The following is a 27,500-nucleotide window of genomic DNA, read 5'->3' on the forward strand; positions in this document are numbered from 1 at the left end:
TCATACCCAAGGGTCCCAATAAATGTTCTCTTGCCTTTTCTAGTGCAATCCAGGCATGTTGTGGATTGAACATTTCTGGTGCTACAACCATACTTATTGGGAAATTACATCTCAACTGATAGTCGGTCCATCTCTGAGAGGCGCCATAACAATCCTTGTAGATGTTTTTCCTATTGGCCAATGGTGCCTTTTCGGTTTCCGTAACAAAGAAGTATTTTTCAAAGTTTCGGCAATACGATGTGCCCATTCTTTGTAGGGTCCACGTAGTTTTCTTGACCTGGTAATAAATAAGAGTTTTCCAGAGGTAGGGGGGAGGCTAGCGAGCGATCTGATCTATTCATCTAGCTATCTATCGAGCGAGCGAGCGAGCGAGCGAGCGAGCGAGCGAGGCGAGGCGAGCGAGCGAGCGAGCGAGAAGCGAGGAGGAGCGAGCGAGCGAGCGAGAGAGCGAGCGAGCGAGCGAGCGAGCGGCGAGCGAGCGAGCGAGCGAGCGAGCGAGCGAGCGAGCGAGCGAGCGAGCGAGCGAAGCGAGCGATGCGAGCGAGCGCAGCGAGCGAGCGAGCGAGAGCGAGCGAGCGAGCGAGCGAGCGAGCGAGCGAGCGAGCGAGCAGCGAGCGAGAGAGCGAGCGAGCGAGCGAGCGAGCGAGCGAGCGAGCGAGCGAGCGAGCGAGCGAGCGAGCGAGCGAGCGAGCGAGCGAGGAGCGAGCGAGCGAGCGAGCGAGCGAGCGAGCGAGCGAGCGAGCGAGCGAGCGAGCGAGCGAGCGAGCGAGCGGAGAGCGAGCGAGCGAGGCGAGCGAGCGAGCGAGCGAGCGAGCGAGCGAGCGAGCGAGCGAGCGAGCGAGCGAGCGAGCAGCGAGCAGCGAGCGAGCGAGCGAGCGAGCGAGCGAGCGAGCGAGCGAGCGAGCGAGCGAGCGAGCGAGAGAGCGAGCGAGCGAGCGAGCGAGCGAGCGAGCGAGCGAGCGAGCGAGCGAGCGAGCGGAGCGAGCGAGCGAGCGAGCTGCGAGCGAGCGAGCGAGGCGAGCGAGCAGCTAAGCGAGAGCGAGCGAGCTAGCAGCGAGCGAGCGAGCGAGCGAGCGAGCGAGCGAGCGAGCGAGCGAGCTAGCAGCGATGAGCGAGCGAACGAGCGAGCGAGAGATCTAGCGAGGAGCGAGCTAGAGCTATCTATCGAGCGAGCTATCTATCTCATCTATATATCTATCATCGATCTATATCTATATCTATATCTATCTATCTATCTAACTACTCACCATTTGGTCCCTTGCGAGTTACACCCTTATATTCGATAACACCACGCTCCGACAGGGATTGCATAAAACGCAATACAGCCATTTCCAAACCAACTAATTCAACTGCTGAACCATCTCTAGGCGTATTAGGGCGACCTCTATTGCCGGCCTTCTCCGAAGAACCCATTTTATCCATCCAGGTACCGCAATTCCATTGATTGCCACCAAATACAAAACCGGTCTCAGGATGAATACCGATTTGATTATTAAAACCATTATCTGTCATATGAGCATCAATTTCATAGCCAGCATTACGTTCACGATATTGCAAACCTTGGAAATGTACTTGCAAAGCCTCTTGCATGACATCGATCAAAACCTGATCAAATTGGCCAGCGCCATGAGGTGCGGAATCATCGTAGGGGAAAATGCGAGAAACTTTATCTTTTAAAATATCTTTACCATGAGGAGCTTCCTCAACATATTGCTTAATACTATGCAACCACCACCAAACGGCATCGCGACAATTGAAGCGTGGTTTAGAGCCATTATCCAAAAGATTAGGTATCAAACCATGACGCAGACATTCGCCGAAACCCAAGATAATATAACGGGCTTCATTGAAACGACCAGTCAGCAACATGAGTCCACGTAGTGAAATGAAAGTATCACGACCCCAACAACGCATGTAGCCAGTAGAGAAGTGAGGTAAACCAGCTGATAAGGTAACACATTGTGCTGGTGGTTTGGTGGCGCCAAGGCGGGGCTTAAAGCAGGCAAATTTGCTGACTTGCAAGCGGCCAAGAACTGTAGAGTAGCCAAGGCCAAGGTTTGAGGGAAATCATGACCTTCACGTATATGTTCGGGCATTAGTTGATAGACACGTTGTACCATGATATTATAAATACCACTGACCAAAGCATCAAAATAGCAAGGTATCAAGTAGCGTGGAATATTTTTCATGGGTTCAAAGGCCGATCTAATCCAAGCGGCCAAGGGTTTTGTACTTTCAGTATGGGACAAACGATCCGAAATATAATCTAGAATAATATATTTAGCATGTTAGTGAAATTTTAAGCTTTTTGGCCTAAGAAGACTTACCCATCATCCAGTCACCACTACGCAAGTTATTGCACAAAGGATGACCCAAATCATTGCGTGGAGAAATTTCCGTTAAAAGTGAAACAAAACCTTGCAGGCCGCAATAAACGATTTGACCCCAATCAGGTATATCATAGGCAGCACCTCCATAACCTGCATCACGTTCTTCTTGATCACAAGTAAACAAAATTCTATTTAAGTCTGTCAAGTCAAGCTTTTCAGCAATTTTTTGTAATTCATTAAAAGCAGGACCTTCTTCGTGATGTAGAGATTTGGTGAGTGTATGTAAAGTTTCAAAGCTAGTATGTAACTCCGGTTTCAAAGAAGTTCTTTAAGAAAATATTAAAAATAATATTGATTTTACTTTTATCTGGAAGTTTTGATTACCTTATAGCCACCACAGAACCAGGTTTCAAATTAACAATTTCCAATTGTGTTATATTTCCATCCATATAGGGCACTATACGGAAGACTTGTGATTTAGGACAAGGGTATGTGTTCCCTTAAAGTCAATTGGAATTGATTGAAACCATTGAGAACATTTGGATTCTTTTGATGAGGAGCTGGACGATCGAATGGTTTATCTCCCTTCAATGTTAATTCGGCCTCTAAAATGATCTCATCCAGAATACCCTCAAAACGTAAAGGTCTTACAAATGTGGGACCAGCATTGGGATGAGGATAACCAAACACGGTATGAGCTATCAAAATAACACTTTGATGGGTGGTGGAGAATGACGTGTTACTGCCACAATATCAGGATTCATTTGATCAACAAAGACCTGGGTAAAACCTTCTTCCGCCAGCTGACCATGCAAAATATTTAAAGCTCTCTTGGCGGCTATAATACCGCTCTTGAAATCAACACCTTTGCCCCATTCCTGGTAGGGACGTTTCTTCATCAACCACATGAATCTGTTTGTAAAAAGTATTATCTTTATATTTTGAAATTAATTTGTAAATTGTTCCATTAAACTTACATGATGAGGCACCAATTCATCGTAGCCACGATTGCTACCAGTGGCACAAGAAGCCATAGCTACTAGAGCTGCCGAAGGCAAAAGATCATAGACAGTTTCTTTCTCCACCGGTGAGGGGTTATCATGAGTCAAATCCATGAACAAAGCATGAGCTATGCTAGGAGCCAAATCACGATTAGGATTTTCCAAGAAGCTCCAACCGGTTCACCCGCCATAACGATATACTAAACGTCCCTCCTCATGGGAATCCCAAGCAGATAAGGCTTCTCTAATCAACGATGTTATGCCCAAACGATTAACGAAAACATTGTCGGTAGCATCTGAGTTAGTGAATAACTCAGCGACAACATATAATTGGGATTAACTTCACGAGCAGCATCCAAAAGGTACTCGGCCACATGCAACGGAGTCGAATGGCAATTATCCAAACGAACACCATCAAAAATACGAGCTGTTGTTACCACATACTCCTTCATATGACTCCACAAATAAGGACTTTCTTCGGGACGACGACCATAACGCAATTTGACACTATCACCCAGGCAATAAGTTCTCTCTTCAAATAAACATTAGCACGACCAGGCTGTTCTTCAGCAAAGTCCTTTAAGGGATCACTGGCTCCCATAACCCAACCGTTGTGAGCCATAAAGAATTCACCCATTTTACCATACATACCCTCCTCAATTTCCAACAACTCTGCCGAGAGCTTTAGTTTTAGTGAAATATTGCATAAATACTGGGATGTTTAATAGAAATTTCACTAATTCTGGGACCATCCTCCTGTACACGTCATATCTAACACCAGCCAAACAGTTCTCAATAGCATAGTTAAGATAATCTTGGATTCACAACGAACTTGTTCGTTTAACCACTCCAAATGGCGACGGAAAGTATCAGAGCATTTTCTCAAACGAGACTCTTCATCGAAGCAATCGCCATGGAAACCATTAAATATCTCCAAAGCTAATTCCAAATTAATGGTGGCACCCAAACGTTTATATTCCGGATCCGCAATTAATTGTATTTCCGCAAAACGTTCACCTTTCGCTACATTTGTAGGAGGTTCCCTTAATCTGCACTGCTTCATAAACTCCTCCACATAATGCATGACATTGCATTGATACAGTTCGTAAACATTTATTTTGGGTAAATAAACCTGATGCAGTTGATAGCTAAGAGCTTGTAAATGATGTTCATGATTTATAACTTTGGGTACTCCGACATTTCTAAAACACCATAGGCAATATCTTCACCACATTTAGCCAAGAGAGCATCAAGAAGAAAAGCCGGTCTTAAGTAGGGAGCAGTAGCACAAGAATAAGTAGCATCTGGATGTTCCAGCAACCATTCCGATTCATTGGCGGTATGATTTAAAACGATATCACAAATAGAAGCCACCTTAAGTGTTCAAAATGCAACAAAATTAATACATTTTATGGTAAAACTCTATTTCAAACTTACACCCCATTCCTGACGCATGTTCTTAATAATAGCTTCCACATCATCAAAGGTGACTTTAGCTCCCTTGCCAGCGGCAAAATGAGGATTAACGCGCAATTGGTTGCGCAAAGAATAGGCTGATTTAGAAGCACCCAATTCCTGAATAGGCGTAAAATGAACCATATTGTAACCCGACTCTTTGGCCACTCTCAACTTTGCTTCCCAGGTGTTAATAGGACCCAAAGTTTGGCCAAAACCGTCCTGACAGCGCACAGAATTTAAAGGTATGATTTTCTGAGCCCCTGGTGGACCAACACTCAAATTGGGCTCAACTTGTATATAAAGAGAACCGGCAATTTCTTGCTTTACACTAAAAAAATTTCCAAAACAAAATATATATTAAAATTTATCAAGTAATTTACTAATTAAAATTCCAAAAAATTTACTTCTCTTTAAAATGATACCAAAAGCGAAATGTACCCGACATATTCATATTCAATTCCGTATAAATATCGGTATCCACTACATGTAATGAATTATACTTGTTGGTCGTTATTTTCTTACCACTTTCAGAAACCAATGTATATTCTATATTCGGTACGTTTGAATTTTTGATCTGTAATTATTAAAGTTTTCAATATTTATTTACAAAGAATGTAGTGCAATTATAAGATCCTTACCACTATGAGGATAATTTGTATACAATACAATTTCACGTCCAATAGACCAGCATCGGGATGTATATGCACGGTGGAGCCGCATTTCACACGATATAATGTGTGCTCAGCATTTTACCCTCCGTTATAGGTATGCTGATGGCTTGGTATTTTTCAACCATGCTGATATCCTGAAATTAAAGAAAGTTTCACAAAATTTATTTTACGGGAATTCAGAATCTGAACATTGAACATTCATTTAAATTAGTATATAGAAGATAATCGGGCTATTGATAAGTAGATAAGCAAACTCTTTCAGAAAATATCTCTAATCACATAAAAGATTTATAAACGATAACATCTATTAGGAATTTCAATACCGGGATAATTAATAAATTTAGAAAGAAATAATTTAAAGAATTTTATATATTAATGAAACAATGAAATTCTTTTGATCCTGATAAATAGAATTCAGATAAAATCGATCTGTTCATGACATAATAATCCGTAACTTAATAAACCAATGAAAACCAAACCACATGCTTCAATGCTCTTTGTCAATATCATTTCGATCAAATTCTATAAATTCATAATCTTCTTCGGTCGGTTCAAGATTGTCTACGGCAGATTTATGATCTTATTCTATTAATTTTTGAACTTTGTTGATAAATTCACAATTCTAATTTTAAATGATAAAATTCTATTAGTAGATTCAAAGAGGCTTAATCTTTATAAAAAATTTATTTTGTTCCATTAATCCATAATCTTTATATTAGATGACCTATAGATTTATGATCCTTGTTGATCGAATATTGTTCGATATCTTCAAAGAGTCTTAATTTTCTATATATTTATGATTATCATCATAATTATCATAATCAATAGATTCACGATCGTTTTATTACTTATGTGGGCCGGACTAACTAACTAAGTACACCAACTATCTGAAATATGTTTACGATATCTCCATTAGTTCACAATATACCGAATAAAACCTTTAAAACCACTGGGCGTCATATTCATGATCCATCTATTTTATTCCCACCATCAATAACATGAGATATTGATTACATTTTGGGTCCTAGTGATTTATAGAATGGGGTCACTCTATAGTCTCCATTTCACATACGAAGTCAACTACTGGGGATCAACTCGTAAACATCTATGTCAAATTTTCTCCGCGATATCTCCAATATTACCAAAATAAACATTTAAAAAACACTGGGCGCCATCACGATCCCACTATTTTATGCCCACCATCAACAAGATGAGATCTTGATTACATTTCGGATCCTTATTAGATATAATAGACGTCCGTTTGCCTTGAATTTTGGGGTTGAATTTTTTCACAAATATTCTTTATTTACAATCACAATGCGAAATTTTAGTCCAAGATTTCACCTAGACCACGCATACAAGTGTTACAGTTAAAGCAGCAAATAATATTATGATTTTAAAGGAATCGTTACAAATTTTTGCACCAATTAGTTTTACATAACCAGAATTATACTTTAAAGTAAGAACATAGATCTCATATGTTCAAACAAATTAATCACTCTTTTAAATTTTATAAAACACGGTCCATAATAGACCATAACCAATGCACAGTGGTATAGAAAAAAAAGAGGGAAATAATTCGGTAACTTCTAAACGGTTAATCCGATTTTAATGAAATTTAGTATGCACAAAGAGGAGGTGTTGTCGAGTTTAGGTTTTGAATTTGGACCTTATAGGCCAACCAGGGGCCCGGCGGGGGTCCTCAAATTAGGACACCTCGGCTATGTTAAATTTTTAAAAACGATCCTATTTCTTCATTTGAGTTCCGATTTAAAAAAAATTTCGTATATAGAATCTCCTCATCGAGCACATGTCGTCGTAGCAGTAAATTATCTGTTATAGTTTAGGAGATATTCGCATTTGAAAATTAAAATTTTAAAATTTTTACCGTCCTTACTTTAGTTTTTTGATAATAGCGGGTCTAAATATTCCCGATTTTCGCCATTTTTTTTATTCGCTAAACAACAAGTTTATATATCAAGCAGTGAAAGAATTATGTAAAAATCATGACTGAGTCCAAAGTTATAGGCATTTAATTTAAAAAATTAAAAAAAGGAGATTTTCTGCCATTTTTTTGGGAAAAAAGTAACTTTTTCTTTTTAAGTTATCTAAAAAGTTTCTAAGAAGATGTATATAGAATTTATACTTTTTGGAAAGCTGACTTTACATAAAATACGATAAATGAAACAAACCTAAACATTTTTGATACCGAGGGGACCAGGTCCATCCAAAAAAACCCTATTTTTTATGGAAAATTACATTTTGAGCAAAAATTCTCAAATCGCATAGTCGATATCAAATTATAGTGACCTGTTTTATATGACCCAATATGTTCTTAATCATTTTGTAACGGATTTCGATAACCCCGCCCCTGGTATGGATATAATAGGCAAAAAACCAAAAATACCATTTTTGGGATATTTTAAAACTTTTTTGGGAATTCCGGGATTTCTAATAAGAAAATTCGAAATTTTTATTTAATTTTGGATTTTGAGTAAAAAAAATCTACCTAACTGTAAAATTTCATCAAAAAATATTCATAAATAAAATTTTTATTGCAATTTGAAAAATTTGTATCTTCGCAAAAAACTGAATAAAAAACATTTTTTAATTTTTTTTAAAAAAAGTATTCCGCGAATTTTTTAATTTTCAAAAATTATATACAGTTTTGAAAAATAGACAAAATTACCTTTCCATTGATATATAACATGCCTACCTAATGTTTTTTAAGTGACAAATTAATTAGGAAAACTCAACATCTATTATCAAAAAACTAAAGTAAGGACGGTAAAAATTTTAAAATTTTAATTTTCAAATGCGAATATCTCCTAAACTATAAGAGATAATTTACTGCTAGCACATTTTTTATAGTGCTCGATGAGGAGATTCTATATACGAAATTTTTTTAAATCGGAACTCAAATGAAGAAATAGGATCGTTTTAAAAATTTAACATAGCCGAGGTGTCCTAATTTGAGGACCCCCCGCCGGGCCCCTGGTTGGCCTATAAGGTCCAAATTCAAAACCTAAACTCGACAACACCTCCTCTTTGTGCATACCAAATTTCATTAAAATCGGATTAACCGTTTAGAAGTTACCGAATTATTTCCCTCTTTTTTTTTTTTCCTATACCACTGTGCAATGCGGAAGAATCGAATACAAAAAGATCTAGAGGTCCATATGTCTGATTTGTGAATGTATCATATATGTATATGTATCTACATCTGGTAACTAGAATGGTCCCGAGAAACATGGTAATGTTCTAAAACTCTTTTTAATCAAAATTAGCCTAAAGAGATTACAATTATTTTCATAGGCCGGGATTTTGAATTGATTCATAGAATTTACAAATTTTATTTTCCATATTCACTACATATACGCTTCGTTTGAAAAAGTCCACGGGACACTCTACTGGTCACGTTAAGTATGATAACTGTACAACCGCAATTTTCTTAAACAATTATCTATAATGCGTGTAGAATACATAATTCTTTAAGAAAAGAATGAAAAATTTCCAAATAAATTTTACTACTAGCATCAAAGTTGAATGATTCATATGTCATTGCCAAATTTTAGAGGAGAAAGTCTAATGTGATCATTTCAATAGGAGAATATTTGAAATAAATTATTTAAAGTTTATGGCTATAGTATTTAACAATTTTATATTTCAATAAACAAAATATGTACATACATATGAATGTATAGCACGAACATGTGCTGAAAAAAAAACTAATATCTCGTGTACTCAGATATTAAGGGTACATTCTTTATACTAAAGAATTGATCTAAATTTTTGTTGAAAACATATTATGTCATTCGTTGATTTAAAAGTCATATCACTTATTTCACTTTCAATTAATGGTCTGCATTTGAGAAAATAATAAAAAAAAAACAATTATGTTTAATTTAACACTACAAAATATTTACTAAATTAATAGATGAACGATTTTCAGTATAATTGATATTGCTATTGTTGTTGTTGTTATTAGTATTGATTGTAGTGGTGGCGCCCCAGACATTAGAGTTATTTGTTTTTGAAATATAATAACCTATAGTTATTAATGCAAACCACAATTTATTATTAGATTTATATATTTTAATCACAATTTCAAATCAAAAAAAAACTAAATTTATTTAAATCTATTTTTAACACACACACACAAAATTAGTTTAAATTATGCACTTTACAACCATTTTACACATCACACAGACACATGCTTTCCATTTTATAATTATTATTCAAAACACATCATTAAACTTATTAATATAATTTATAATTAGAATAATTGATTAAGCACTTCTTGAAAACAAACATCACTAAAAAAAAACATCATCATTAAAAAAAGTATTTAGCAATTTTATTTAAAAAAAAAAAAAAAACAAAATTAACCCAAACATACCTCAATACTTTGAGTTCTTGATGTTTTATTACCCATAATTTTAAATATTTTATTCGATAATGATTGTTGTTGTTCTTGTTTTTGTTCGGATCGTTGTTGTGTTTCTGTTGCAGTGGTTGCTGTTGTTGTGATTGATATTTTGTTTAACAACTGTTCGTTCATCGGTGGTACTAGTGACAGGAGTGTCTTCATTGTTCTTTGACTTTCTACTAATGTCATTTTGTTCGTTTCTATTTGTATTCCTATCAACGGCAATGACATTTTCTTCTTCATTTGTCAGCTGCTGATAGCGTTCATATGCCCAACGCACTATATACAGACTCAAGACAACTGTTAGAGCAGTTGAAAAATTTCGTTGTACCACTTTGAAAACCCATTGGATACCATCGAGCCACCACATTTTCGTTTATGGTTCAAAACTAAGATTTATTTATTTAAATTTAAATATGTTATAAATATAATAGTAGTTAAACAAAAAAAAAAAGTTTAAAAAATATATATTTAAATATATCAATAGATAGAAGGCATTTCAAGTTTACGGCTTGAAAGCGATAAGTTAAATGATGCTTGGAAAAAAATAAATTTGAAAAACAAGTGAAGCATTTAAACAACAAAAAAAGCTTCAGGAAAAATTGTACAATATGTATAGACGATATACAATACAGAGAGAACAACAAAACACAAGTAAATAGTAAAATACACTTTAAAGAATAATTTGTTTGAATTGAAAAGAAAAGAATTCAAATAAGTAAAATTGAGAATTGAGACAATACACATTGAAGAAGACAATAATAAAATACAACAGAACAAAAAGAAACTTCCAAAATGGTTAAAAAGAAGTAAAAGATAGATTAGGAGAATGAATTTCTTAATTAATGAATTTAATATGGAATTGTTATAGAATGGATCAGATTGAGTACTATTGACCTTCTTCACATCGATAAATTCCACAGAATCCCTATGATATACATATTAAGTACTTTTTATACCCTACACCACTATAGTGGGGAGGTCATTATGCGTTTGTATCACATAGAATCACTTTCTGAGTCAATTAAGCTATGTCCGTCCGTCTCTGAATCTTATGTACCTCAGCACACAACTTTCTTTAGCTCAGGGTCAAAGCCTATTGAAAATGATTAAAATCGCCCCTATACAACCGTACCCCCGAATAGGGCTCTTGAGCTCATAATTATGTTAAATGTTTTATATTTCTATTGGAACAATTAGTTTTGTATAAGTCCGATTTTCTTAATGATCAGGTATCATATGACCTTAGGCCCCTTCAGAAAGTGAATTAAAGGATAATAATTTACTTAAAAAACACTGCTTAAATAACTTAATGTCAACGTAAATCCCTCTACCAATATTAATAAGGATAGGCCCCCGTATAACCGCTCTTTTAGAAAAATATGTACTTTTTTGCCAACAAATTGTTAAAATAGTACGGAATTAAACGGTGAAAAAAAAACTTCTTTAAAATGGTTGGACTATACATTCTTACTTGTTTTTATATTAAAAACTTTCACAATATATGGACTATAGACTAATTCCTAGGTATTGGCTAGTCAATAGACGAGACCGTAGAATCAATCAAATTTCTTAATTAATGAATTTAATATGGAATTGTTATAGAATGGATCAGATTGAGTACTATTGACCTTCTTCACATCGATAAATTCCACAGAATCCCTATGATATACATATTAAGTACTTTTTATACCCTACACCACTATAGTGGGGAGGTCATTATGCGTTTGTATCACATAGAATCACTTTCTGAGTCAATTAAGCTATGTCCGTCCGTCTCTGAATCTTATGTACCTCAGCACACAACTTTCTTTAGCTCAGGGTCAAAGCCTATTGAAAATGATTAAAATCGCCCCTATACAACCGTACCCCGAATAGGGCTCTTGAGCTCATAATTATGTTAAATGTTTTATATTTCTATTGGACAATTTAGTTTTGTATAAGTCCGATTTTCTTAATGATCAGGTATCATATGACCTTAGGCCCCATACAAATTCCCCTTAGAAAATGAATTAAAGGATAATAATTTACTTAAAAACCTGCATAAATAACTTTAATGTCAACGTAAATCCCTCTACCAATATTAATAAGGATAGGCCCCCGTATAACCGCTCTTTTAGAAAAATATGTACTTTTTTGCCAACAAATTGTTAAAATAGTACGGAATTAAACGGGAAAAAAACTTCTTTAAAATGGTTGGACTATACATTCTTACTTGTTTTTATATTAAAAACTTTCACAATATATGGACTATAGACTAGTTCCTAGGTATTGACTAGTCAATAGACGAGACCATAGAATCAATCAAATTTCTCAATTAATGAATATAATATGGAATTGTTATAGAATGGATCAGATTGAGTACTATTGACCTTCTTCACATCGATAAATTCCACAGAATACCTATGATATACATATTAAGTACTTTTTATACCCTACACCACCATAGTGGAGAGGTCATTAATGCGTTTGTACCACATATAATCACTTTCTGAGTCAATTAAGCTATGTCCGTCCGTCTCTGAATCTTATGTACCCTCAGCACACAACTTTCTTTAGCTCAGGGTCAAAGCCTATTGAAAATGATTAAAATCGCCCCTATACAACCGTACCCCCGAATAGGGCTCTTGAGCTCATAATTATGTTAAATGTTTTATATTTCTATTGGGACAATTTAGTTTTGTATAAGTCCGATTTTCTTATGATCAGGTATCATATGACCTTCAGCCCCATACAAAGTACCCTTCAGAAAATGAATTAAAGGATAATAATTCACTTAAAAACACTGCTTAAATAACTTTAATGTCAACGTAAATCCCTCTACCAATATTAATAAGGATAGGCCCCCGTATAACCGCTCTTTAGAAAAATATGTACTTTTTTTGCCAACAATTGTTAAAATAGTACGGAATTAAACGGGGAAAAAAACTTCTTTAAAATGGTTGGACTATACATTCTTACTTGTTTTTATATTAAAAAACTTTCACAATATATGGACTATAGACTAGTTCCTAGGTATTGACTAGTCAATAGACGAGACCGTAGAATCAATCAAATTTCTTAATTAATGAATTTAATATGGAATTGTTATAGAATGGATCAGATTGAGTACTATTGACCTTCTTCACATCGATAAATTCCACAGAATCCCTATGATATACTTATTAAGTACTTTTTATACCCTACACCACTATAGTGGGGAGGACATAATGCGTTTGTACCACTTTCCGGGTCGATTAAGCTATGTCCTCAGCACTTAACTTTCTTTTAGCTTAGGGTCAAAGCCTATTGAAAATGATTAAAATCGCCCTCATACAATCGTACCCCCGAATAGGGCTCTTGAGCTCATAATTATGTTAAATGTTTGTATCTCTATTGGGACAATTTAGTTTTGTATAAGTCTAATTGTTACTAACGATTTTCTTAATGATCGGGTATCATATGACTTTAGGCCCCATACAAAGTCCCCTTCAGAAAGTGAATTAAAGGATAATAATTCACTTAAAAACACTGATTAAATAAGTTTAATGTCAACGTAAATCCCTTTACCAATATTAATAAGCATAGGCCCCCCGTATAACCGCTCTTTTAGAAAAATATGTACTTCTTGACAACAAATTATCAAAATAGTTCGGAATTACACGGAAAAATGATTGGACTATACATTATTATTTGTTTTATATTACAAACTTTCATAATATGGACTATAGACTAGTTCCTAGTATTGTCTATTGACTAGTCAATAGACCAGACCGTAGAATCAATCAACATTTCAATAAAATATTCAATCGAATACTAAATAGAGCTAATCGGCTGTTTAGTGACTAGTCCTTAGATCTATTCATAGAATAGTCTATCGACTGGTGCATATATATATATATATATATATATATATATATATATGCACCAGTCGATAGACTATTCTATGAATAGATCTAAGGACTAGTCACTAAACAGCCGATTAGCTCTATTTAGTATTCGATTGAATATTTTATTGAAATGTTGATTGATTCTACGGTCTGGTCTATTGACTAGTCAATAGACAATACTAGGAACTAGTCTATAGTCCATATATTTGAAAGTTTGTATATAAAACAAATAATAATGTATAGTCCAATCATTTTTCCGTGTAATTCCGAACTATTTTGATAATTTGTTGTCAAAAGTACATATTTTTCTAAAAGAGCGGTTATACGGGGGGCCTATGCTTATTAATATTGGTAAAGGGATTTACGTTGACATTAAACTTATTTAATCAGTGTTTTTAAGTGAATTATTATCCTTTAATTCACTTTCTGAAGGGGACTTTGTATGGGGCCTAAAGTCATATGATACCCGATCATTAAGAAATCGTTAGTAACAATTAGACTTATACAAAACTAAATTGTCCCAATAGAGATACAAACATTTACATAATTATGACTCAAGAGCCCTATTCGGGGGTACGATTGTATGAGGGCGATTTTAATCATTTTCATAGGCTTTGACCCTAAGCTAAAAGAAAGTTAAGTGCTGAGGACATAGCTTAATCGACCCGGAAAGTGGTACAACGCATTATGTCCTCCCCACTATAGTGGTGTAGGTATAAAAGTACTTAATAAGTATATCATAGGGATTCTGTGGAATTTATCGATGTGAAGAAGGTCAATAGTACTCAATCTGATCCATTCTATAACAATTCCATATTAAATTCATTAATTAAGAAATTTGATTGATTCTACGGTCTCGTCTATTGACTAGTCAATACCTAGGAACTAGTCTATAGTCCATATATTGTGAAAGTTTTTAATATAAAAACAAGTAAGAATGTAGTCCAACCATTTTAAAGAAGTTTTTTTTCCCCGTTTAATTCCGTACTTTTAACAATTTGTTGGCAAAAAAGTACATATTTTTCTAAAAGAGCGGTTATACGGGGGCCTATCCTTATTAATATTGGTAGAGGGATTTACGTTGACATTAAAGTTATTTAAGCAGTGTTTTTAAGTGAATTATTATCCTTTAATTCATTTTCTGAAGGGTACTTTGTATGGGGCTGAAGGTCATATGATACCTGATCATTAAGAAAATCGGACTTACAAAACTAATTGTCCCAATAGAAATATAAAACATTTAACATAATTATGAGCTCAAGAGCCCTATTCGGGGGTACGGTTGTATAGGGGCGATTTTAATCATTTCAATAGGCTTTGACCGAGCTAAAGAAAGTTGTGTGCTGAGGTACATAATTCAGAGACGGACGGACATAGCTTAATTGACTCAGAAAGTGATTATATGTGGTACAAACGCATAATGACCTCTCCACTATGGTGGTGTAGGGTATAAAAAGTACTTAATATGTATATCATAGGTATTCTGTGGAATTTATCGATGTGAAGAAGGTCAATAGTACTCAATCTGATCCATTCTATAACAATTCCATATTATATTCATTAATTGAGAATTTGATTGATTCTATGGTCTCGTCTATTGACTAGTCAATACCTAGGAACTAGTCTATAGTCCATTATTGTGAAAGTTTTTAATATAAAAACAAGTAAGAATGTATAGTCCAACCATTTTAAAGAAGTTTTTTTTCCCCGTTAATTCCGTACTATTTTAACAATTTGTTGGCAAAAAAGTACATATTTTTCTAAAAGAGCGGTTATACGGGGGCCTATCCTTATTAATATTGGTAGAGGGATTTACGTTGACATTAAAGTTATTTATGCAGTGTTTTTAAGTAAATTATTATCCTTTAATTCATTTTCTTAAGGGGAATTTGTATGGGGCCTAAGGTCATATGATACCTGATCATTAAGAAAATCGGACTTATACAAACTAAATTGTCCCAATAGAAATATAAAACATTTAACATAATATGAGCTCAAGAGCCCTATTCGGGGGTACGGTTGTATAGGGGCGATTTTAATCATTTTCAATAGGCTTTGACCCTGAGCTAAAGAAAGTTGTGTGCTGAGGTACATAAGATTCAGAGACGGACGGACATAGCTTAATTGACTCAGAAAGTGATTCTATGTGATACAAACGCATAATGACCTCCCCACTATAGTGGTGTAGGGTATAAAAAGTACTTAATATGTATATCATAGGGATTCTGTGGAATTTATCGATGTGAAAAGGTCAATAGTACTCAATCTGATCCATTCTATAACAATTCCATATTAAATTCATTAATTAAGAAATTTGATTGATTCTACGGTCTCGTCTATTGACTAGCCAATACCTAGGAATTAGTCTATAGTCCATATATTGTGAAAGTTTTTAATATAAAAACAAGTAAGAATGTATAGTCCAACCATTTTAAAGAAGTTTTTTTTCACCGTTTAATTCCGTACTATTTTAACAATTTGTTGGCAAAAAAGTACATATTTTTCTAAAAGAGCGGTTATACGGGGGCCTATCCTTATTAATATTGGTAGAGGGATTTACGTTGACATTAAAGTTTTAAGCAGTGTTTTTAAGTAAATTATTATCCTTTAATTCACTTTCTGAAGGGGCCTAAGGTCATATGATACCTGATCATTAAGAAAATCGGACTTATACAAACTAAATTGTTCCAATAGAAATATAAAACATTTAACATAATTATGACTCAAGAGCCCTATTCGGGGGTACGGTTGTATAGGGGCGATTTTAATCATTTTCAATAGGCTTTGACCCTGAGCTAAAGAAAGTTGTGTGCTGAGGTACATAAGATTCAGAGACGGACGGACATAGCTTAATTGACTCAGAAAGTGATTCTATGTGATACAAACGCATAATGACCTCCCCACTATAGTGGTGTAGGGTATAAAAAGTACTTAATATGTATATCATAGGGATTCTGTGGAATTTATCGATGTGAAGAAGGTCAATAGTACTCAATCTGATCCATTCTATAACAATTCCATATTAAATTCATTAATTAAGAAATTCATTCTCCTAATCTATCTTTACTTCTTTTTAACCATTTTGGAAGTTTCTTTTTTTCTGTTGTATTTTATTATTGTCTTCTTCAATGTGTATTGTCTCAATTCTCAATTTTACTTATTTGAATTCTTTTCTTTTCAATTCAAAAAATTATTCTTTAAAGTGTATTTACTATTTACTTGTGTTTTGTTGTTCTCTCTGTTTGTATATCGTCTATACTATTGTACAATTTTTCCTGAAGCTTTTTTTGTTGTTTAAATGCTTCACTTGTTTTTCAAATTTATTTTTTTCCAAGCATCATTTAACTTATCGCTTTCAAGCCGTAAACTTGAAATGCCTTCTATCTATTGATATATTTAAATATATTTTTTTTAAACTTTTTTTTTTTGTTTAACTACTAATTATATTTATAACATCTTTAAATTTAAATAATAAATCTTAGTTTTGAACCATAAACGAAAATGGTGGTGGCTCGATGGTATCCAATGGGTTTTTCAAAGTGGTATCAACGAAATTTTTCAACTGCTCTAACAGTTGTCTTGAGTCTGTATATAGTGCGTTGGGCATATGAACGCTAGTCAGCAGCTGACAATGAAGAAGAAAATGTCATTGCCGTTGAATAGGAATACAAATAGAAACGAACAAAATGACATTAGTAGAAAGTCAAGAACAATGAAGACACTCCCTGTCACTAGTACCACCGATGAACGAACAGTTGTTAAAAACAAATATCAATCACAACAACAGCAACACTGCAACAGAAAACACACAACGATCGCGAACAAAACAAGAACAACAAAATCATTATCGAATAAAATATTTAAAATTATGGGTAATAAAACATCAAGAACTCAAAGTATGGAGGTATGTTTGGGTTAATTTGTTTTTTTTTTTTTTAAATAAAATTGCTAAATACTTTTTTAATGATGATGTTTTTTTTTAAGTGATGTTGTTTTCAAGAAGTGCTTAATCAATTATTCTAATTATAAATTATAATTAATAAGTTTAATGATGTGTTTTGAATAATAATTATAAAATGGAAGCATGTGTCTGTGTGATGTGTAAAATGGTGTAAAGTGCATAATTTAAACTAATTTTGTGTGTGTGTGTTAAAAATAGATTTAATAAATTTAGTTTTTTTTGATTTGAAATTGGTGATTAAAATATATAAATCTAATAATAAATTGTGGTTTGCATTAATAACTATAGGTTATTATATTTCAAAAACAAATAACTCTAATGTCTGGGGCGCCACCACTACAATCAATACTAATACAACAACAACAATAGCAATATCAATTATACTGAAAATCGTTCATCTATTAATTTAGTAAATATTTTGTAGTGTTAAATTAAACATAATTGTTTTTTTTTATTATTTTCTCAAATGCAGACCATTAATTGAAAGTGAAATAAGTGATATGACTTTTAAATCAACGAATGACATAATATGTTTTCAACAAAAATTTAGATCATTCTTTAGTATAAAGAATGTACCCTTATATCTGAGTACACGAGATATTTAGTTTTTTTTCAGCACATGTTCGTGCTATACATTCATATGTATGTACATATTTTGTTATTGAAATATAAAATTGTTAAATACTATAGCCATAAACTTTAAATAATTTATTTTCAAATATTCTCCTATTGAAATGATCACATTAAGACTTTCTCCTCTAAAATTTGGCAATGACATATGAATCATTCAACTTTGATGCTAGTAGTAAATTTATTTGGAAATTTTTCATTCTTTTCTTAAAGAATTATGTATTCTACACGCATTATAGATAATTGTTTAAGAAAATTGCGGTTGTACAGTTATCATACTTACGTGACCAGTAGAGTGTCCCGTGGACTTTCAAACGAAGCGTATTATTGTAGTGAATATGGAAAAATAAAAATTTGTAAATTCTATGAATCAATTCAAAATCCCGGCCTATGAAAAATAATTGTAATCTCTTTAGGCTAATTTTGATTAAAAAGAGTTTTAGAACATTACCATGTTTCTCGGGACATTCTAGTTACCAGATGTAGATACATATACATATATGATACATTCACAAATCAGACATATGGACCTCTAGATCTTTTTGTATTCGATTCTTCCGCCATTGCACAGTGGTATAGGAAAAAAAAAAAGAGGGAAATAATTCGGTAACTTCTAAACGGTTAATCCGATTTTAATGAAATTTGGTATGCACAAAGAGGAGGTGTTGTCGAGTTTAGGTTTTGAATTTGGACCTTATAGGCCAACCAGGGGCCCGGCGGGGGGTCCTCAAATTAGGACACCTCGGCTATGTTAAATTTTTAAAACGATCCTATTTCTTCATTTGAGTTTCCGATTTAAAAAAAAATTTCGTATATAGAATCTCCTCATCGAGCACTATAAAAAATGTGCTAGCAGTAAATTATCTCTTATAGTTTAGGAGATATTCGCATTTGAAAATTAAAATTTTAAAATTTTTACCGTCCTTACTTTAGTTTTTTGATAATAGATGTTGAGTTTTCCTAATTAATTTGTCACTTAAAAAACATTAGGTAGGCATGTTATATATCAATGGAAAGGTAATTTTGTCTATTTTTCAAAACTGTATATAATTTTTGAAAATTAAAAAATTCGCGGAATACTTTTTTTAAAAAAAATTAAAAAATGTTTTTTATTCAGTTTTTGCGAAGATACAAATTTTTCAAATTGCAATAAAAATTTTATTTATGAATATTTTTTGATGAAATTTTACAGTTAGGTAGATTTTTTTACTCAAAATCCAAAATTAAATAAAAATTTCGAATTTTCTTATTAGAAATCCCGGAATTCCCAAAAAAGTTTTAAAATATCCCAAAAATGGTATTTTTTGGTTTTTTGCCTATTATATCCATACCAGGGGCGGGGTTATCGAAATCCGTTACAAATGATTAAGAACATATTGGGTCATATAAAACAGGTCACTATAATTTGATATCGACTATGCGATTGAGAATTTTTGCTCAAAATGTAATTTTCCATAAAAAATAGGGTTTTTTTTGGATGGACCTGGTCCCCTCGGTATCAAAAATGTTTAGGTTTTGTTTCATTTATCGTATTTTATGTAAAGTCAGCTTTCCAAAAAGTATAAATTCTATATACATCTTCTTAGAAACTTTTTAGATAACTTAAAAAGAAAAAGTTACTTTTTTCCCAAAAAATGGCAGAAAATCTCCTTTTTTTAATTTTTTAAATTAAAATGCCTATAACTTTGGACTCAGTCATGATTTTTACATAATTCTTTCACTGCTTGATATATAAACTTGTTGTTTAGCGAATAAAAAAAAATGGCGAAATCGGGAATATTAGACCCGCTATTATCAAAAAACTAAAGTAAGGACGGTAAAAATTTTAAAATTTTAATTTTCAAATGCGAATATCTCCTAACTATAACAGATAATTTACTGCTACGACGACATTGTGCTCGATGAGGAGATTCTATATACGAAATTTTTTTTAAATCGGAACTCAAATGAAGAAATAGGATCGTTTTAAAAATTTAACATAGCCGAGGTGTCCTAATTTGAGGACCCCCGCCGGGCCCCTGGTTGGCCTATAAGGTCCAAATTCAAACCTAAACTCGACAACACCTCCTCTTTGTGCATACTAAATTCATTAAAATCGGATTAACCGTTTAGAAGTTACCGAATTATTTCCCTCTTTTTTTTCCTATACCACTGTGCATTGGTTATGGTCTATTATGGACCGTGTTTTATAAATTTAAAAGAGTGATTAATTTGTTTGAACATATGAGATCTATGTTCTTACTTTAAAGTATAATTTCTGGTTATGTAAAACTAATTGGTGCAAAAATTTTGTAACGATTCCTTTAAAATCATAATATTATTTGCTGCTTTAACTGTAACACTTGTATGCGTGGTCTAGGTGAAATCTTGGACTAAAATTTCGCATTGTGATTGTAAATAAAGAATATTTGTGAAAAAATTCAACCCCAAAATTCAAGGCAAACGGACGTCTATTATATCTAATAAGGATCCGAAATGTAATCAAGATCTCATCTTGTTGATGGTGGGCATAAAATAGTGGGATCGTGATGGCGCCCAGTGTTTTTTTAAATGTTTTATTTTGGTAATATTGGAGATATCGCGGAGAAATTTGACATAGATGTTTACGAGTTGATCCCCAGTAGTTGACTTCGTATGTGAAATGGAGACTATAGAGTGACCCCATTCTATAAATCACTTAGGACCCAAAATGTAATCAATATCTCATGTTATTGATGGTGGGAATAAAATAGATGGATCATGAATATGACGCCCAGTGGTTTTAAAATGTTTTATTCGGTATATTGTGAACTAATGGAGATATCGTAAACATATTTCAGATAGTTGGTGTACTTAGTTAGTTAGTCCGGCCCACATAAGTAATAAAACGATCGTGAATCTATTGATTATGATAATTATGATGATAATCATAAATATATAGAAAATTAAGACTCTTTGAAGATATCGAACAATATTCGATCAACAAGGATCATAAATCTATAGGTCATCTAATATAAAGATTATGGATTAATGGAACAAAATAAATTTTTTATAAAGATTAAGCCTCTTTGAATCTACTAATAGAATTTTATCATTTAAAATTAGAATTGTGAATTTATCAACAAAGTTCAAAAATTAATAGAATAAGATCATAAATCTGCCGTAGACAATCTTGAACCGACCGAAGAAGATTATGAATTTATAGAATTTGATCGAAATGATATTGACAAAGAGCATTGAAGCATGTTGGTTTGGTTTTCATTGGTTTATTAAGTTACGGATTATTATGTCATGAACAGATCGATTTTATCTGAATTCTATTTATCAGGATCAAAAGAATTTCATTGTTTCATTAATATATAAAATTCTTTAAATTATTCTTTCTAAATTTATTAATTATCCCGGTATTGAAATTCCTAATAGATGTTATCGTTTATAAATCTTTTATGTGATTAGAGATATTTTCTGAAAGAGTTTGCTTATCTACTTATCAATAGCCCGATTATCTTCTATATACTAATTTAAATGAATGTTCAATGTTCAGATTCTGAATTCCCGTAAAATAAATTTTGTGAAAACTTTCTTTAATTTCAGGATATCAGCATGGTGAAAAATACCAAAGCCATCAGCATACCTATAACGGAGGGTAAAAATGCTGAGCACACATTATATCGTGTGAAATGCGGCTCCACCGTGCATATACATCCCGATGCTGGTCTATTGGGACGTGAAATTGTATTGTATACAAATTATCCTCATAGTGGTAAGGATCTTATAATTGCACTACATTCTTTGTAAATAAATATTGAAAACTTTAATAATTACAGATCAAAATTCAAACGTACCGAATATAGAATATTACATTGGTTTCTGAAAAGTGGTAAGAAAATAACGACCAACAAGTATAATTCATTACATGTAGTGGATACCGATATTTATACGGAATTGAATATGAATATGTCGGGTACATTTCGCTTTTGGTATCATTTTAAAGAGAAGTAAATTTTTTGGAATTTTAATTAGTAAATTACTTGATAAAATTTTAATATATATTTTGTTTTGGAAATTTTTTTAGTGTAAAGCAAGAAATTGCCGGTTCTCTTTATATACAAGTTGAGCCCAATTTGAGTGTTGGTCCACCAGGGGCTCAGAAAATCATACCTTTAAATTCTGTGCGCTGTCAGACGGTTTTGGCCAAACTTTTGGGTCCTATTAACACCTGGGAAGCAAAGTTGAGAGTGGCCAAAGAGTCGGGTTACAATATGGTTCATTTTACGCCTATTCAGGAATGGGTGCTTCTAAATCAGCCTATTCTTTGCGCAACCAATTGCGCGTTAATCCTCATTTTGCCGCTGGCAAGGGAGCTAAAGTCACCTTGATGATGTGGAAGCTATTATTAAGAAAATGCGTCAGGAATGGGGTGTAAGTTGAAATAGAGTTTTACCATAAAATGTATTAATTTTGTTGCATTTTGAACACTTAAGGTGGCTTCTATTTGTGATATCGTTTTAAATCATACCGCCAATGAATCGGAATGGTTGCTGGAACATCCAGATGCTACTTATTCTTGTGCTACTGCTCCCTACTTAAGACCGGCTTTTCTTCTTGATGCTCTCTTGGCTAAATGTGGTGAAGATATTGCCTATGGTGTTTTAGAAAATGTCGGAGTACCCAAAGTTATAAATCATGAACATCATTTACAAGCTCTTAGCTATCAACTGCATCAGGTTTATTTACCCAAAATAAATGTTTACGAACTGTATCAATGCAATGTCATGCATTATGTGGAGGAGTTTATGAAGCAGTGCAGATTAAGGGAACCTCCTACAAATGTAGCGAAAGGTGAACGTTTTGCGGAAATACAATTAATTGCGGATCCGGAATATAAACGTTTGGGTGCCACCATTAATTTGGAATTAGCTTTGGAGATATTTAATGGTTTCCATGGCGATTGCTTCGATGAAGAGTCTCGTTTGAGAAAATGCTCTGATACTTTCCGTCGCCATTTGGAGTGGTTAAACGAACAAGTTCGTTGTGAAATCCAAGATTATCTTAACTATGCTATTGAGAACTGTTTGGCTGGTGTTAGATATGAACGTGTACAGGAGGATGGTCCCAGAATTAGTGAAATTTCTATTAAACATCCAGTATTTATGCAATATTTCACTAAAACTAAAGCTCTCGGCAAGAGTTTGTTGGAAATTGAGGAGGGTATGTATGGTAAAATGGGTGAATTCTTTATGGCTCACAACGGTTGGGTTATGGGAGCCAGTGATCCCTTAAAGGACTTTGCTGAAGAACAGCCTGGTCGTGCTAATGTTTATTTGAAGAGAGAACTTATTGCCTGGGGTGATAGTGTCAAATTGCGTTATGGTCGTCGTCCCGAAGAAAGTCCTTATTTGTGGAGTCATATGAAGGAGTATGTGGTAACAACAGCTCGTATTTTTGATGGTGTTCGTTTGGATAATTGCCATTCGACTCCGTTGCATGTGGCCGAGTACCTTTTGGATGCTGCTCGTGAAGTTAATCCCAATTTATATGTTGTCGCTGAGTTATTCACTAACTCAGATGCTACCGACAATGTTTTCGTTAATCGTTGGGCATAACATCGTTGATTAGAGAAGCCTTATCTGCTTGGGATTCCCATGAGGAGGGACGTTTAGTATATCGTTATGGCGGTGAACCGGTTGGAGCTTTCTTGGAAAATCCTAATCGTGATTTGGCTCCTAGCATAGCTCATGCTTTGTTCATGGATTTGACTCATGATAACCCCTCACCGGTGGAGAAAAGAACTGTCTATGATCTTTTGCCTTCGGCAGCTCTAGTAGCTATGGCTTCTTGTGCCACTGGTAGCAATCGTGGCTACGATGAATTGGTGCCTCATCATGTAAGTTTAATGGAACAATTTACAAATTAATTTCAAAATATAAAGATAATACTTTTTACAACAGATTCATGTGGTTGATGAAGAACGTCCCTACCAGGAATGGGGCAAAGGTGTTGATTTCAAGAGCGGTATTATAGCCGCCAAGAGAGCTTTAAATATTTTGCATGGTCAGCTGGCGGAAGAAGGTTTTACCCAGGTCTTTGTTGATCAAATGAATCCTGATATTGTGGCAGTAACACGTCATTCTCCCACCACCCATCAAAGTGTTATTTTGATAGCTCATACCGTGTTTGGTTATCCTCATCCCAATGCTGGTCCCACATTTGTAAGACCTTTACGTTTTGAGGGTATTCTGGATGAGATCATTTTAGAGGGCCGAATTAACATTGAAGGGAGATAAACCATTCGATCGTCCAGCTCCTCATCAAAAGAATCCAAATGTTCTCAATGGTTTCAATCAATTCCAATTGACTTTAAGGGAACACATACCCTTGTCTAAATCACAAGTCTTCCGTATAGTGCCCTATATGGATGGAAATATAACACAATTGGAAATTGTTAATTTGAAACCTGGTTCTGTGGTGGCTATAAGGTAATCAAAACTTCCAGATAAAAGTAAAATCAATATTATTTTTAATATTTTCTTAAAGAACTTCTTTGAAACCGGAGTTACATACTAGCTTTGAAACTTTACATACACTCACCAAATCTCTACATCACGAAGAAGGTCCTGCTTTTAATGAATTACAAAAAATTGCTGAAAAGCTTGACTTGACAGACTTAAATAGAATTTTGTTTACTTGTGATCAAGAAGAACGTGATGCAGGTTATGGAGGTGCTGCCTATGATATACCTGATTGGGGTCAAATCGTTTATTGCGGCCTGCAAGGTTTTGTTTCACTTTTAACGGAAATTTCTCCACGCAATGATTTGGGTCATCCTTTGTGCAATAACTTGCGTAGTGGTGACTGGATGATGGGTAAGTCTTCTTAGGCCAAAAAGCTTAAAATTTCACTAACATGCTAAATATATTATTCTAGATTATATTTCGGATCGTTTGTCCCATACTGAAAGTACAAAACCCTTGGCCGCTTGGATTAGATCGGCCTTTGAACCCATGAAAAATATTCCACGCTACTTGATACCTTGCTATTTTGATGCTTTGGTCAGTGGTATTTATAATATCATGGTACAACGTGTCTATCAACTAATGCCCGAACATATACGTGAAGGTCATGATTTCCCTCAAACCTTGGCCTTGGCTACTCTACAGTTCTTGGCCGCTTGCAAGTCAGCAAATTTGCCTGCTTTAAGCCCCGCCTTGGCGCCACCAAAACCACCAGCACAATGTGTTACCTTATCAGCTGGTTTACCTCACTTCTCTACTGGCTACATGCGTTGTTGGGGTCGTGATACTTTCATTTCACTACGTGGACTCATGTTGCTGACTGGTCGTTTCAATGAAGCCCGTTATATTATCTTGGGTTTCGGCGAATGTCTGCGTCATGGTTTGATACCTAATCTTTTGGATAATGGCTCTAAACCACGCTTCAATTGTCGCGATGCCGTTTGGTGGTGGTTGCATAGTATTAAGCAATATGTTGAGGAAGCTCCTCATGGTAAAGATATTTTAAAAGATAAAGTTTCTCGCATTTTCCCCTACGATGATTCCGCACCTCATGGCGCTGGCCAATTTGATCAGGTTTTGATCGATGTCATGCAAGAGGCTTTGCAAGTACATTTCCAAGGTTTGCAATATCGTGAACGTAATGCTGGCTATGAAATTGATGCTCATATGACAGATAATGGTTTTAATAATCAAATCGGTATTCATCCTGAGACCGGTTTTGTATTTGGTGGCAATCAATGGAATTGCGGTACCTGGATGGATAAAATGGGTTCTTCGGAGAAGGCCGGCAATAGAGGTCGCCCTAATACGCCTAGAGATGGTTCAGCAGTTGAATTAGTTGGTTTGGAAATGGCTGTATTGCGTTTTATGCAATCCCTGTCGGAGCGTGGTGTTATCGAATATAAGGGTGTAACTCGCAAGGGACCAAATGGTTGAGTAGTTAGATAGATAGATAGATAGATAGATAGATAGATAGATAGATAGATAGATAGATAGATAGATAGATAGATAGATAGATAGATAGATAGATAGATAGATAGATAGCTAGATCGATAGATCGATATAATCGCTAGCTAGCTCGCTCCTCTCTCTAGCTCGATCTCGCTCGCTCGCTAGCTATCGCTCGCTCGCTCTCTCGCTCGCTCGCTCCTCGCTCGCTCGCTCGCTCGCTCGCTCGCTCGCTGCTCGCCCTCGCTCGCTCGCTCGCTCGTCGCTCGCTCGCTCGCTCGCTTCGCTCGCTCGCTCGCTCGCTAGCTCTCTCGCTCGCTCGCTCGCTCGCTCGCTCGCTCCTCGCTCGCCTCGCTCGCTCGCTCGCTCGCTCGCTCGCTCGCTCGCTCGCTCGCTCGCTCGCTCGCTCGCTCGCTCGCTCGCTCGCTCGCTCGCTCGCTCGCTCGCTCGCTCGCTCGCTCGCTCGCTCCTCGCTCGCTCGCTCGCTCGCTCGCTCGCTCTCGCTCGCTCGCTCGCGCTCGCTCGCTCGCTCGCTCGCTCTCTCGCTCGCTCGCTCGCTCGACTCGCTCGCTCGCCCTCGCTCGCTCCTCGCTCGCTCTCGCTCGCTCGCTCTCTCGCTCGCTGCTCGCTCGCTCGCTCGCTCGCTCGCTCGCTCGCTCGCTCCTCGCTCGCTCGCTCGCTCGCTCGCTCGCTCGCTCGCTCGCTCGCTCGCTCGCTCGCTCGCTCGCTCGCTCGCTCGCTCGCTCTCTCGCTCGCTCGCTCGCTCTCTCGCTCGCTCTCTCGCTCCCTCGCTCGCTCTCTCGCTCGCTCGCTCGCTCGCTCGCTCGCTCTCGCTCGCTCGCTCGCTCGCTCGCTCGCTCGCTCGCTCGCTCGCTCGCTCGCTAGCTCGCTCCTCTCTCGCTCGCTCGCTCGCTCGCCTCGCTCGCTCGCTCGCTCGCTCGCCTCGCTCGCTCGCTCGCTCGCTCGCTCGCCTCGCTCGCTCGCTCGCTCGCTCGCTCGCTCGCTCTCGCTCGCTCGCTCCCCCCTCCCTCTGCCCTCTTCTTTCTTCCCGGTCCCGCCCCTCCGTGGACCTACAAGAATGGGCAAATCGTATTGCCGAAAACTTTGAAAATACTTCTTTGTTACGGAAACCGAAAAGGCACCATTGGCCAATAGGAAAAACATCTACAAGGATTGTTATGGCGCCTCTCAGAGATGGACCGACTATC

The 27,500-nt window shown here is 35.7% G+C and overlaps 1 protein-coding gene and 1 pseudogene across 1 annotated transcript in view; one reads left to right on the top strand and one right to left on the bottom strand.

Moving 5' to 3' along the window:
• LOC119607117 overlaps positions 1–10,317 on the bottom strand; it is an 11,189-nt pseudogene extending 872 nt beyond the window's left edge.
• An 11,614-nt stretch (positions 10,318–21,931) lies between these two features.
• The window catches only part of LOC119607106 (glycogen debranching enzyme-like), a 6,535-nt gene continuing 966 nt past the window's right edge, over positions 21,932–27,500 (top strand). Inside the window, 13 exon segments of the mRNA XM_037960885.1 lie at positions 21,932–22,068; positions 22,156–22,326; positions 22,404–22,615; positions 22,618–22,701; positions 22,704–22,750; positions 22,813–23,923; positions 23,926–24,215; positions 24,280–24,588; positions 24,590–24,807; positions 24,866–25,194; positions 25,256–26,290; positions 27,343–27,396; positions 27,399–27,500. The exon segment at positions 27,399–27,500 is cut by the window's right edge and continues 313 nt beyond it. Coding sequence (XP_037816813.1) covers positions 21,932–22,068; positions 22,156–22,326; positions 22,404–22,615; positions 22,618–22,701; positions 22,704–22,750; positions 22,813–23,923; positions 23,926–24,215; positions 24,280–24,588; positions 24,590–24,807; positions 24,866–25,194; positions 25,256–26,290; positions 27,343–27,396; positions 27,399–27,500 — 4,099 coding nt within the window.

Source organism: Lucilia sericata, unplaced genomic scaffold (genome assembly GCF_015586225.1).
Source record: "Lucilia sericata isolate MDLA Ls3-8-SP2 unplaced genomic scaffold, ASM1558622v1 Contig000658F_arrow, whole genome shotgun sequence".
Taxonomy (NCBI): domain Eukaryota; kingdom Metazoa; phylum Arthropoda; class Insecta; order Diptera; family Calliphoridae; genus Lucilia; species Lucilia sericata.